This window comes from Poromitra crassiceps, assembly GCF_964638095.1.
Source record: "Poromitra crassiceps genome assembly, chromosome: 12".
Taxonomy (NCBI): Eukaryota; Metazoa; Chordata; class Actinopteri; order Beryciformes; family Melamphaidae; genus Poromitra; species Poromitra crassiceps.
This window is the reverse complement of record NC_139632.1, coordinates 22,166,476-22,179,147: the sequence shown is the minus strand read 5'-3', so window position 1 is coordinate 22,179,147 and position 12,672 is coordinate 22,166,476. Positions and strand designations below refer to the sequence as shown.

Here is a 12,672-nt window from a genome sequence, read left to right as displayed (position 1 = left end):
TGAGGTGGTACTTGGTGTAAAAAGGTTGAGAACCACTGAACTATTGCAACGTTTTGAATGTTATCGGGCCTGCGTTATGGAAACTTGCATCTGTCTCCTTTGCATCGGGGATTTTCCCCTGCGTTGTTAAAGTGTGAGTACTCAAATGGTAAAGTAAATGTTACTCGAATATAGTAATGTTATGAATGAGTACTCGAGTACGCCCATCCCTGCCTGGTGTCAATAATTTGGTATGAGGACTGGAGCTCTCACATCTTATGCTTACAGGAGTTCTGGTGAGCTGTGTGTGTGTGTGTGTGTGTGTGTGTGTGTGGGGGGGGGGGGGGTCCAACATCAGGGAGCATTAACCCCCTGTGTGGAAGATTCACAGCTTTAGGGGCATGCCTCAACAGCTCCCCAGCTGTAACCCAACTCCAGGCCCAGACTGCACGAGCAGGGTCTGGCTGCTAAACATGTGCACAAATATGAAGCAAACACACAAAAACGTTGTTGACTGAATTATTAGGATGACCAACATGGACCTCATTTATGACCTCCATAGGTTGGCAGCCGCAGGCTGTTTGGGGTTTATTTAAGGGGGAATAGTTTGATTTGTCTGTGCTATCTCCAAGGAAAAACTACTGTGCCTACTTAATATTCCTATATAAAAATATATAGTTTAGTAGTGACCTTATTCTACAGAATTATTTCACTGCATTTTTTTTACTCTCCCATGGTATCACTATAATATGAATTATTAATCTCATATTATTACAAGAATATAGTTTTGCTGTGATATTTGTGTTGTATCCTTCGTATCATAATAACCTCCACTGTATAGCAGGAATTGTTGTCAGTTCAGCCACCTGCAGGAGTATTTCTACCTTGTGTTGAGCTTGCCTTATCCACGTGTAGGGGGGGCCGGGAGGCGAGGGGAGACAGCAGCAGCAGCCAATCAGATGTGAGCAGCGCTACAGCGCTATAAAAGCCGCGCTGCGCTCCTTCACCAGCACACACAGCCAGCCCCTTCTCTGCACTACCTCCATGCAACCAGTCATACAGGAATAACTTAATCCAAGGCTTCATCCGAGAACGACCAGATCTGGACAAGACTTTTAGACTTTACGCAAGGGCTGTAAGAAAATAGTTCCCCCCAACCCATCTCGTTGTTTTTGACGGAAATTGAAAACCGGGCAAAATGCGTCTGATCCAAAACATGACAACTATCGCGGAGTACCAAACAGCCGAACACTCGGTGCCCAATCGCGTTATCAAGATAGCTGTGATTGGAGGAAGCGGAGTTGGGAAAACAGGTAAAATAGCCTAACAATGTAATTGTTAACAATAACAAATTAAGCAGTGCGTCCTGAACGCAGCGTCTCCGTAGCACTGTGGGGACATTTGCGCACTTGGAGAGACTCTTTTATATTGTATAGTTTGTCTGATATTCTGTTTTCTCTTTTGTTTAATTTAGCGCTGGTGGTGAGATTCCTAACGAGACGCTTCATCGGAGACTATGAGCGGAATGCTGGTGAGCTACAGAGCAATATAACGTTAATCCCACGGGATATTGTAGCGAAATGCCTTTGTTCTCCAAGATGGTGAAACATGGTCCTTGGTGTTTAAATCTTTTTGCTTTGCCCTGTCTGTCTGCAGGTAATCTGTATTCAAGAGAAGTCCAGGTGGATGGAGAGCAAGTGGCCATCCAAGTTCAGGATACTCCTGGTGTGGAGGTAAGATCTCGTCAAACCCCGCTCATTGCAGGCTGTTGTTATCGGTAGGATATTGTTAAATTGATAGAAAGAGAGCCGTTTACAATATAAAAGAGAGAATTGCCAGTAGGCTACGGGCACAGCACAAGCTACATAATATGCCATCTGGGCAGAGGTCCACTCTGCCTGTTAGACTCATCCAAGCTTCCTTTGGTTTGGCACTGGTCCAAAACTGAAGAGATTTTTTCTCTCTCTCTAAAGAGTCCTTCAGTCTGGCTGTCTAATTTCCCATTTAGACTAATGGACGTCTGAGGCCAGAGTAAGTGATACCCCGATCCAGACTGACTCCTCCATCACCCACACCTCACTGTTCTCACTCACTCAGCAGTGGAGGAGTAACCCTATACTATAGCTCTCGTCTGCCTCTGAGAGCATTCCATCCATTACAAAAGACCAATTGCATAATGTTAGGAAATGTTTAATCTGGTTTGAATTCCATTCACCCATGGTTTTTAGGTTAGGGCAGAATTTGCGGCTTATAATTGTTAAAATGTATATTTCTAAGGAAGTCTACTGGGCTGTGCTTTAATTAATCTCCCTCTTTCTCCCTCCAAAGATGACCGATAATGGCGTCAGTCTCCCTGACCATGTGACCCGCTCCATCCAGTGGGCCGACGCCGTGGTGCTGGTCTACTCTGTGACAGACCGCTGCACCTTCGACCTGATCGACCAGCTGCACCAGCTGATCGTGCGCGCGGGCGGTGCCAACATGCCCCCGGTCATCCTACTGGCCAACAAGGCGGACCTGCTGCACCTGAGGCGCGTGGACTCCCAGCAGGGGCCCTCGCTGGCAGGAACACTGGGCTGCTTGTTTTACGAGGTGTCCGCCAGCGAGGACTACAGCCAGGTGCACGGGGCTTTCCACAGGCTGTGCTGCCAGCTCGCTAAGCAGCAGCCCCCCGCCACCCTCCCCTCAGCCGGTGCCACCACAGAGAAGAAGCGCTCCCCGCTCATCCCCAGGCCCAAGTCTCCCAACATGCAAGACCTGAAGAGGCGCTTCAAGCAAGCGCTGTCTGCCAAGGTCCGGACTGTCACCTCCGTGTGACGAGGGCGGGTCGATTTGAAAGTGGTCCAGAATGGCCACAGATGAAAAGAAAGCATTGGAGGCGAAAGGAGGACAGAGGAGATTCATGCTTCTCCACTGGAGTCCCCTTCCGCTGTGGCTGCAGAGGGCAGGTGGTAGATTCCATAGCATGACACGAGGGAAGCAGATGAGCCTTGACAGAGGTAATGCTCTCTAACCGGCCCGTCCTGCCTGAGACACTCTGACAGAGTCTGTGTGTGAGGAGCAGCAGTATTGAGGCGCTCATCTCTTCAGGAGTGGATAGACACACAGAGAGAGGCAGCAGTCTGGGGCTGAATGAAGCCCAGCCTATAAACTGAGAAACTCTATCAAACCTGGCAACAGCAGCTCTGAAGGACATCACCGTTTATTTTCAGCCGTTGTCTATTGTGACAGTTTCAATGTTTATCCAGCGGCATCGCTAGGTAAATGCTGGCGTTGTCTGACATACCAGCCACTCGAGCCAGGACCCTGTGCAGCAGTCTGCATGTTCAGTCTCTCGTCTGTCAATATCTGGCAGTGCATACTGTCGTAAGAATTTAACTCTAAGTTTAGAAAACCAATGCAACTAGAAGGTAAAAGTATTACAAAAGGTTTATTTACAAATACAAAGTCTCACAGCACTGTGGTTCACCCCCCTCTCTCTCTCTGCTCCTGAGGAATGACCCCTTCTTCCTGTTAACCACTTCCTTTTATGGACTTCCTCTGAAGTCCCACAACAAAGAGTAGCTTTATGCACTTAGCGCCCCCTACGCTAGAGGGGGTATAACAACATCTAAATTCTCTCTACAGTTTCCCTCCTCTTTTTACTTATTAACAGTAAAACTATTTTATTTAGAAGTTGTTATATTGCATTTCAACTTACTCTTAGTAGTATTCATCATCCCATGCCGATATATACATTCTTGTTAAAAGAAGTACACTTTACGTTACCATATTCCGAATCCAACTGTGTACTCCTCTCTATAGAATGCAGTGGTTTATAAATATTTCAAATACATGCAGATTATAAACTCTGTCTGTGTACAGTCTAGAGAAGTCCTCTGCGACCCCCTCTCTTTGCTTTTGGGACATCACTTAATGAAGCCTGTATTTGAAATGTGCCTTACTGCTATATCATTCCATGTAATGATGGACTCCGTACTAATCCAAGTTATTTACATAATATACTTCTGATAGATTGGCCTAATCTACCAGTTTAAAGTTGTTGGATCTCATTACAACTATAGCATGCTATCATTGCTAAGCTTAGACACTATACATGACTTATAACATATGAAACATTGCACTACAATCATACACTTCACTTTTCAACATTATATACAAAGTACATACAATACAACATCAATTTCATTAGCAGTTCAAATATTTGCCGTGATTGATGTCATCGTCTTCTCCATTGGCTCCATCCTATACAAGTGTGCTCTATCATTTATTTATAACAATTCAGACACTATTCAAATGATGTCATCATGGCTTTCCCATTGGCTCCTCCCCAGGTCAGATGCTAGTGAAGTGTCCTCTTGATGGCTTCCAGTATCTCGCCTCCATCTTGCACACTCACATTCGTTCACACACTCATCCATCCCACTTCATTCATTAAATCAATATCCTTTCTCACTGCTAAACTGTCTGTTTTATTGAAATGTTCCTTTGTCTTGAACTCGATGTCTCCCTCGATGTTCCTGGTTTTCCTGAAACAGAAAATCTAATCTTAGTTCTCTTTTATATAAATCAGTTTATCTCAACAGTCATAAGTATCTTCTATTCCGAATTAACTGCTCCCTCCTTTGTTGATCTAACCCTAGGGGATAAGAGTGTTAATCATATTCATTATAACCAGCGTTCATGCAGACATTACAAAATGAAATTCAAGGATTTTCCAGTACTTTCCATAATACTATGTTCATTGTCAAGGATTTCACATAACCAAGACTTCATGGCAGCTGTAAGTTTGGCTCAAAAGCCATCAATTTTACAATTTATTTTATTGGGTATTTGATAATTTATTGGTCTAACAACACAAAAGCTTAACTTCTGTGTGATCAGATCAAACCCCCTCTTTCCTCACGTTCCACATTATTTGTTTCTGTTTTGCATACGCTGTTTCTACTTGGCTTAGACAACCTGTATGATGATAGGGTTAGCATTAGGTGAGGGAAAATTGCAAAGTAAACTGGCTTATTAATCAATGTGAGGCCACATTTAGTATATTTTGAAAGACAAACCAAGGACCACTCAAAATCTGTCCACAAACCTCATTTGGCCGCAGGGCCGTGCTTTAGAAACCTGTATTGAATTTTCAACTTGCCAATTCATCTCAAAATACTGCCCAATCCAGATTGCACATTTACGCTTAAAATCACACAGTATCTCAGCATTAAACTAAAACAATAACACTACTACAATTGCAAATAGCTGAAGATTATTCAACAAGAACCATTATACAAATGTGCCACTTTGTACTCAACTTATCATTGGCGACTCTTTCTGCAACACTGGACAATTTCCCTCATTATTTCAACATTTAAATTTGTACTGCCTGCATTTTCATACTCACCAAACTATTTTCCTATATTTTCATATTATTAATTGCTATATTCATTGATTGTATCACACATTTTCAAATATTAATTGTCCAGTGTCCCATCAATGAGTCATTTCCTATCTGTTGCCTCGAACCCTCCTCTTTGGCTCTTTGTATCCTCCGTCTCCACTTCCTTCTCTGTAAAGACACAAACATAACTTAAATTATTTACATGGCACCACACAAACATGGATCTTCATGATTCTCATTTCAGTTCAATTGACATTAACAGCATAATTTGTATAAAGAATGATTCATCTCACCTCTTAAATTGATTCCTCTTCAATATTACCTGCCATGGATTCGGTCCCCTCCACGACTATTTGTCCAATAACTTTGGTTATAACAATCAACTTTTCATAGTTAGTTATGAATTAGTTAGTTTGGTTAGTGTATTAATTCATGCAGTATTTCAGCTGTTCCCATATTTCCACGTCATACTTACCTTACTTTCTGATCCTGTAAACAATTAATCACACAACAAATAACACAAATAACCATTCTCTATCTACAGTATTGAGCTCACTTAGATTCTATAACAAATAAAATTCTCTCCTAGTCAGTCCGAAAATGTCAAGTCCGTCCCTTTCCCTCTCATACACACAGTCACAAGTCTGAACTCCGAACCCTTCATTATTCTCATTATTCTCCGCTTCCTTCCCCCCTCTGAAAATCGCTTCCAGATTTTCACTCCATTGTCCATCTCTGTATAACAGACAAGCATACAGATTAATGACAATTTACACTTTTAAAAAGCAAGATTATTTTCTCCATCTGCAAACCTCCACACTTCCTTATAACGAAATAAAATTAGACTGAATATTACTTAACCAATACACTTTAGTTTAGTTGGAGTTTACCCAATGTGGAGTTCACATTCAAATTTTGTTCTTCAAACCCTGTTTACAATGACAGACAGACGGCTCTTCTCGGTCTTCAAATTAGCATTTCAATCACTTTTGCTGCAATAAAAGCCTTTGATCAGCATTACTTCCAATTCTTTTATCAACTGTTTGCTGTGAAAGGAAAATAGTAGTACCAAATTCTGTTGTTTTGAATGATTACCCTCTTTCCACGCTTTATTATGCTGAAGCACTGACTAAAGGCTCTCCTCTCTCCTTGGTATCTGAAAGATAAGAGTTACTGGTCCCTACTACATCATTCTAAAATGACACCGACTTTACATTGATATAACATCTTGCTGTTGTTCTTCTCCTGTAACCAAAAGCTTGCACTGCGGCCTTTTCTTTGAAACAAAGCCATCCTGCATACTCACACCTACTGGGGAACAATTGCTTTCACATCCTGTAGTGAGCGCTCTTGCTCATTCTGTGAAATTAAAATTTAATTCAGATGTTTAATTTCCCCACTAATAGATTTGTTAATCACCACATGTCAGACCTAAAGGAAAATATTAAATTAGGAATAACAGCTTTTCTTCCTTCCTGCAAGTAAAGTAATGTTATGCTTCACCTCAGAGTTTTACATGACATCACCTCTCAGCCTACAGTCCCCTGTAAGAAAATTAGCATTTAGATTATTCCAAGTTCTCCTCCCATTTTCCTGTTACGTCTCAGAGATTTAAATAACAAGACAACATTGTGTAAATGTCTACATTTGCTTGAAACTTATCAGTTCTTCATACTGTGGTTTTTTTTAATTCCAGCACCTCCATCTCATCTCGGCCTGTTTCTGAAATGTTAAAACCAACATTAATACGCTTTCATAATGTACATTTTTCCTGCAACGACTGCTGCATTCCCTCTTCCTCCCATGGTTCCTTTCCCTGAAACACACACAAATTATGTTAAACACAGCATAGATTTCCCACTTTTTTTTTTTTTTTTCTATTCCTTACATTGATCAAATGTATTACCTAATTATATAAGTTCTCACCCTGCACACTTTAATGCTTTACTTCGTAAATGCATTTATGTTACCGCTGCTGTCACACCTAACATGTTACACATTCATACATACAATTAACACATTTCATCTTATACACAAACACCCCGCGACAATCTAATGCATCCAAAATCTGCAACTTATTTTTCTGTTTTGCCTCATCTATATAGCCCCCCAAACTATTTATGCCTCCCCAATGAGGTTTAAATGTGCCTCTCCAATGAGGCTTACCCCTCCAATGGGGTTTACATTTGCACCCATGTGCAAATTTCCCTTGCTCAGAGCCAGTCCCTGAAGGATTTAGGAGATTCAAGCTTCTTTGCACATCAACCATACTACACCAGGCCGTGATAGATTCTTAAAATCATATTCACAGGCTTTGTTCTCGTTCTGCGTCTCTCTGGTTATCTACTATTGTCTAAAATGGACATAAATTGGAACCTCCATATAAGGTCTCAAAACATGGATATGATACATATTTTAGACAATCCTGTGCCCTCCAAGCCTTCTCTCCATAACTCCTCCCCTTTGGCCTTACCTGATTCTCTCTCCCTCTCCCTGGGAGGCTCTTTGTTAGCATAGCCACTGCTATCTCTGAAGCTAACTTTTCCCTTAATGTGCACATAGGCTCTCAGACTTTCATATACCCAAGACTGACCATTTCTCAAAAATGATTCAGAACTTTTGTTTGAATTATGTACGTTCAGTCGTCTGTCTGCCTCCATCTGATTCAATTTGGATCGAATATGAATATCTTATCAGACCGTGCACTTTCCATTTTTAGGACTCTCCGGTCCTTCTTGGCCCATATTCCCTATGGCCTGTCCACTAGAGGCTGGGGCCATTTCATCCCACCTCTATGTTATTTATATAGCGCGCTCTTCCACTTCCGGCGGTCGGTAAATCACGACTTCTTTTTTAATTTTCCGGCCTTCAATACAGATTATCGATGTATTGAACATCTAACTCCCAAAGTTATCACATCCCAAATGTTTATTTTTTTTTTTTTCATCCCAAATGCTTCTTAAAGTTTAGTAGGCCTATACAATACATTTGCAGATTCTGGATACATCAACAATCAAGTGGCATGAACACTGTTTTCTCTACTTGCTAAACATAGCTTTTAACTCTAATAACACTAGTTAGCGTTTAATCTACGCTCTCTTTCTTTATCTTGTTCATACACAACACTGATGATTATTGCCTACATTTAAACAACCCCAACATACATTACCGGTATTACTACAATTACACACAGATAAACCGCTTTATATACATTGGAAAAGCATGTTTTTCAGTTTAGAGCCAGCATGGTCCAGCCATACTTAGCTACAGTAGCCTATATGCATGGTGTGAAATAACCCCAAATTAACATTAGCTACAGTAGACCCCAAGAAAATCAAATTACATTTAATTAAACTTTAGACATTAACTTTACAGAACTTCCCCCTTGTGGCAGAAATATTGTAACCTCCATTTCCGTTTACCTTCCCCCCCCCAGGAGAAACTACTCAGGCTGCAGTTAGAGGCCTTTGTTCTCGCTGCCTTTTGTCCCACAGCCCTGCTAACATACCACCCCCGCTCTCTCTGCCTAACTTTTCAAGCCACCTTCCTATAAAACACAGCAACATTTAACAAAATACAAAACTTACCCAAACACATTAAGCTGAGAGATTTGACTTTTGAACCCAACGTAGACTTTAAATTAACTTGTTTTCCCAAATGTTTCTGATTTACGAAACCCAGGCCTGGTCACAGAGAGCCTTCACACAAGGCCTTCACACCTTTCACACAGACAGGAGAGGCCTTCACACCTTTCTCCTCCCCCCTTCACACAAGGCCTTTCTCCTCCCCCCTCTCTGCAAACTGGCCCTTTGTTCCGGCCTACAGTCCTGTACAAAATCTCTCATCTTAAGGAATATTTTATATATTTACAAACTAGTTTTCATAGACTTTGCTTCTGTAAACATAATCAAAACAATACTCGCCTTCTGTTGAATTCTGCTGCTTTGCTGCGTTGTCCATCCTGCGTTGTGCACTTCCACAAGAAAAAGACATCCAGCAAGCTACTAAAATCTCCCAGTATCCCTCCTCGAACCGGGTTTCGGACACCAAACTGTCGTAAGAATTTAACTCTAAGTTTAGAAAACCAATGCAACTAGAAGGTAAAAGTATTACAAAAGGTTTATTTACAAATACAAAGTCTCACAGCACTGTGGTTCACCCCCCTCTCTCTCTCTGCTCCTGAGGAATGACCCCTTCTTCCTGTTAACCACTTCCTTTTATGGACTTCCTCTGAAGTCCCACAACAAAGAGTAGCTTTATGCACTTAGCGCCCCCTACGCTAGAGGGGGTATAACAACATCTAAATTCTCTCTACAATACCTCGTCCAGCATCCAAAACCATCACTGTGCATATGAACACAGTGATGAATGAGGTGGGGGTGGATGGGGTGTTCCTAGCGGGGCAGCACAGTATGTAGCGTGTGGTGGTTTTTACTGATGCACTTTAACAGGAATTGTCCAAAGGGCCCACTGTTATTTATTTGTTGTGAATTCACTTCTTGTTCAAAATAAAACAATGTATTGAATTTGATTACGTCTCTGGTATTTTGACTATTTTGCTAAGTTTTGCATATGTGTGCACTTGACTAGACTAGAGCTACCATCACATAAAAAAGGTGGATGTTGTGGATATGGTATACTGCCAAGACACGGATCTGTATAAGATATGTATCAATCTTTTCTATCTGCAGTACAGTATATTACAAACAGCTGCACATTCTATAACTCTGTTTTTTAAACACTCAATCAATTATGCAACAGTCTGTATGATGACCATGGCTCCAGAAGACTGATAAATATCACTACTGCTGTGGAGGAGATGATGCAAACGGCAAAAGCTAGTCTGACCCATGTTCAGTATTATCAATTCTAATTAAATGCTGTGGAAATAGCGAAGCAGCAACGAATGGTAAGAAGATACTGATTAATAACAGTGCATGCCCTTCTCAGGACTTGTGATCCCTCCATGTCCAAACTAAAGATAAGACCCTGGGGCAGTCCTTGACTCGAAATTCAAGTTAACTTATAATAATAATTGAATTTGATCAACTACATAATTAATCCATTTGCTTGACATGTGCCATGCAATAATTCAAATTGACCTTCAGATCTAGTGTTAATTAAAGAAAACAAATACATGTAAGAACATTTTTGAGGAATATTTAAAACCAAGTTGAAGAAAAAGTCTTAGGTGACTGCTACAAACCCTTTGCTGACTAGGGGACAGCATTAGAAGAGTCCATCTGACCCCTGTATGATCGGGGAACCTTACAAGAATACCGTATTGAGCTCCAAGTAATAAGGAACATCCAATGATATTAAATACTTTTCCAGCAAAATTTTAATTTGTGGGTGTTATTATGTAGGCTCTGCAATAATAGAAAGACATCGCTGTTTATTGACAATCCATCATTTGATTAGCGATTTCTGGATATCCTGTTCCAAACTGTCTGGCAGCCTAGCTAGCCACAAACCACAGGACCCTTTCACTGCTAGTCTTATCTCTCTACTCCTCCCCCTCTCCCAGGCAGCTGAATTGGATCAACACATGAAGATGAAAAGGAGGGAGAGGGCGAACTGCAATGTTGAGCCTGGGCCACCCCTTGTTATTCAGAACAGATTCAGGCATGTGGGTGTAGATGCTGAGCGAGGAGCAGAGCGCGCGCGCGCGCGCGTGTGTGTGTGTGTGTGTGTGTGTGCGGGGGGGGGGGGGGGGGGGGGGGTGTGTGGCTGGAGGTTTGCGGCTGAGCTCAAGGTGTGACTGAATTACAGGCAGACTGTGTGAAATTACTTGTTAATTATTCTGCTCTCGTTTGTCTCCATATGATGTGGTGGTGTGAGCAGAGAGTGTGTATTCTCTACACCAGGGGTTTTCAAAGTGTGGCAGATTGAGCCTCCCCTGAGAGAACATGTAGACAGTCGCACCTCCCCCCCTCGAGAAAAAAAAAAAAAAAAAAAAACCCCAAACCAAATATATAGCTATTTCTACTATTATCGTTGTATGTTCCACTCAGACATAAAAATTAGTTGCAAAAACGTCGTAAGCATCATCACTGTGATGATGGGTGAGCATTGCTTTTCATATCAATGTCTCAACACCGTGGATAAATCCTTTACATGTGCTCTCGGCAATAATCATATCCATTTTGGCTCTTCACTTTGCTCAGTCACCCCCTACTTTAATGGGAACAGTGAGTCTGCTTCTTTGATGCGCATATAGGACGAATCAGCGTCCTATATGCGACGAATCAACAGTTAACTAGTATGAGTTGTGCCAAACAAACGTTAATATCTCAAAAAGTATACATCACATCGCTTATTTTTTGACATTCTGAGTGAGAGCAGAATTAGCTCAAGAGTTTGAACTTTGATGTATAATATGCAAGTCGTGTTAAAGTTGTGTGAACTGTCGCAGTTTTTAAATTGTAAACACGGTCAGCCGGCTAGAGTCAGACGCTCAAACTCAGGCTCCATAGGGTTCCATTGCCGTTGCCACCCAGTGACGCGGTTTGTTTACCAAAATGCTGCTCGGCTGATCCCTCGTATACGAGTGATGGACACAGTGTACAAAGGAATAAACGCAGATCATCCTCTACCTGGAGTCTTGACCGGTACTTGCTTTTAATCATGGTCAATGCGGAAAACTCGCACTCACACAGGTATGTTGAGCTGAAGGGGATGATGACTTTTATAGCCTTTTTGGAGAGGTGGGGGATACTGTCATTTGCTAGCACATCTTTGCAGAGCACACACTGTGGGCTGTGGCAGGGGAGCGTCCTCGGGACCAAACAGTAAATCTAAACGATAAACGATAGCTGAAATTAGCTACCAGAGTTAATCTTTTCCCTCCCATTTCTTCTGTTTTTTCCCCATTGCGTCGCCCTCCCCTGAAGCTCTCTCGTGCCCCCCAGGGGAGGCGCGCCTCACAGTTTGAAAACCGCTGCTCTACACCAGTCATTTTCAACCCATTTCATATCAAGGACCCTGGTTTGGTCCATATTAGACCCACAGACCCCGATCTGATGAGATTTTGTCTCTCAGCCCCAAATCTGAGAATATTTGTATTGTTAGATATGATTTTATCCAGAATTCCATGACTACCTTTATTGTAGGTAGAGAGATAAATGAGATAAAGTTTAACACTTCATTAATTTACTGTGTCTGAAAAGTTTCTTTTTGTATTAACATTTGATGTAAACAGCACATAAAACATTTTCTTGTTTTATACATTTACTTTACACTTTAGTTTAGAAGAAAACATATTAACCAATCCAACAAAACAAAAAACTAAAGTACTCACA

The 12,672-nt window shown here is 41.6% G+C and overlaps 1 protein-coding gene across 1 annotated transcript; it reads left to right on the top strand.

Moving 5' to 3' along the window:
* The first annotated feature begins 1,011 nt into the window (after positions 1 to 1,011).
* rasl11b (RAS-like, family 11, member B) lies at positions 1,012 to 4,345 on the top strand. Its single transcript, XM_083648446.1, has 4 exons — positions 1,012 to 1,292; positions 1,454 to 1,510; positions 1,636 to 1,712; positions 2,308 to 4,345. The coding sequence occupies exons 1-4, from the start codon at positions 1,178 to 1,180 to the stop codon at positions 2,794 to 2,796; spliced, it is 738 nt and encodes a 245-aa protein (XP_083504572.1). The 5' UTR covers positions 1,012 to 1,177; the 3' UTR covers positions 2,797 to 4,345.
* The last annotated feature ends 8,327 nt before the right edge of the window (positions 4,346 to 12,672 follow it).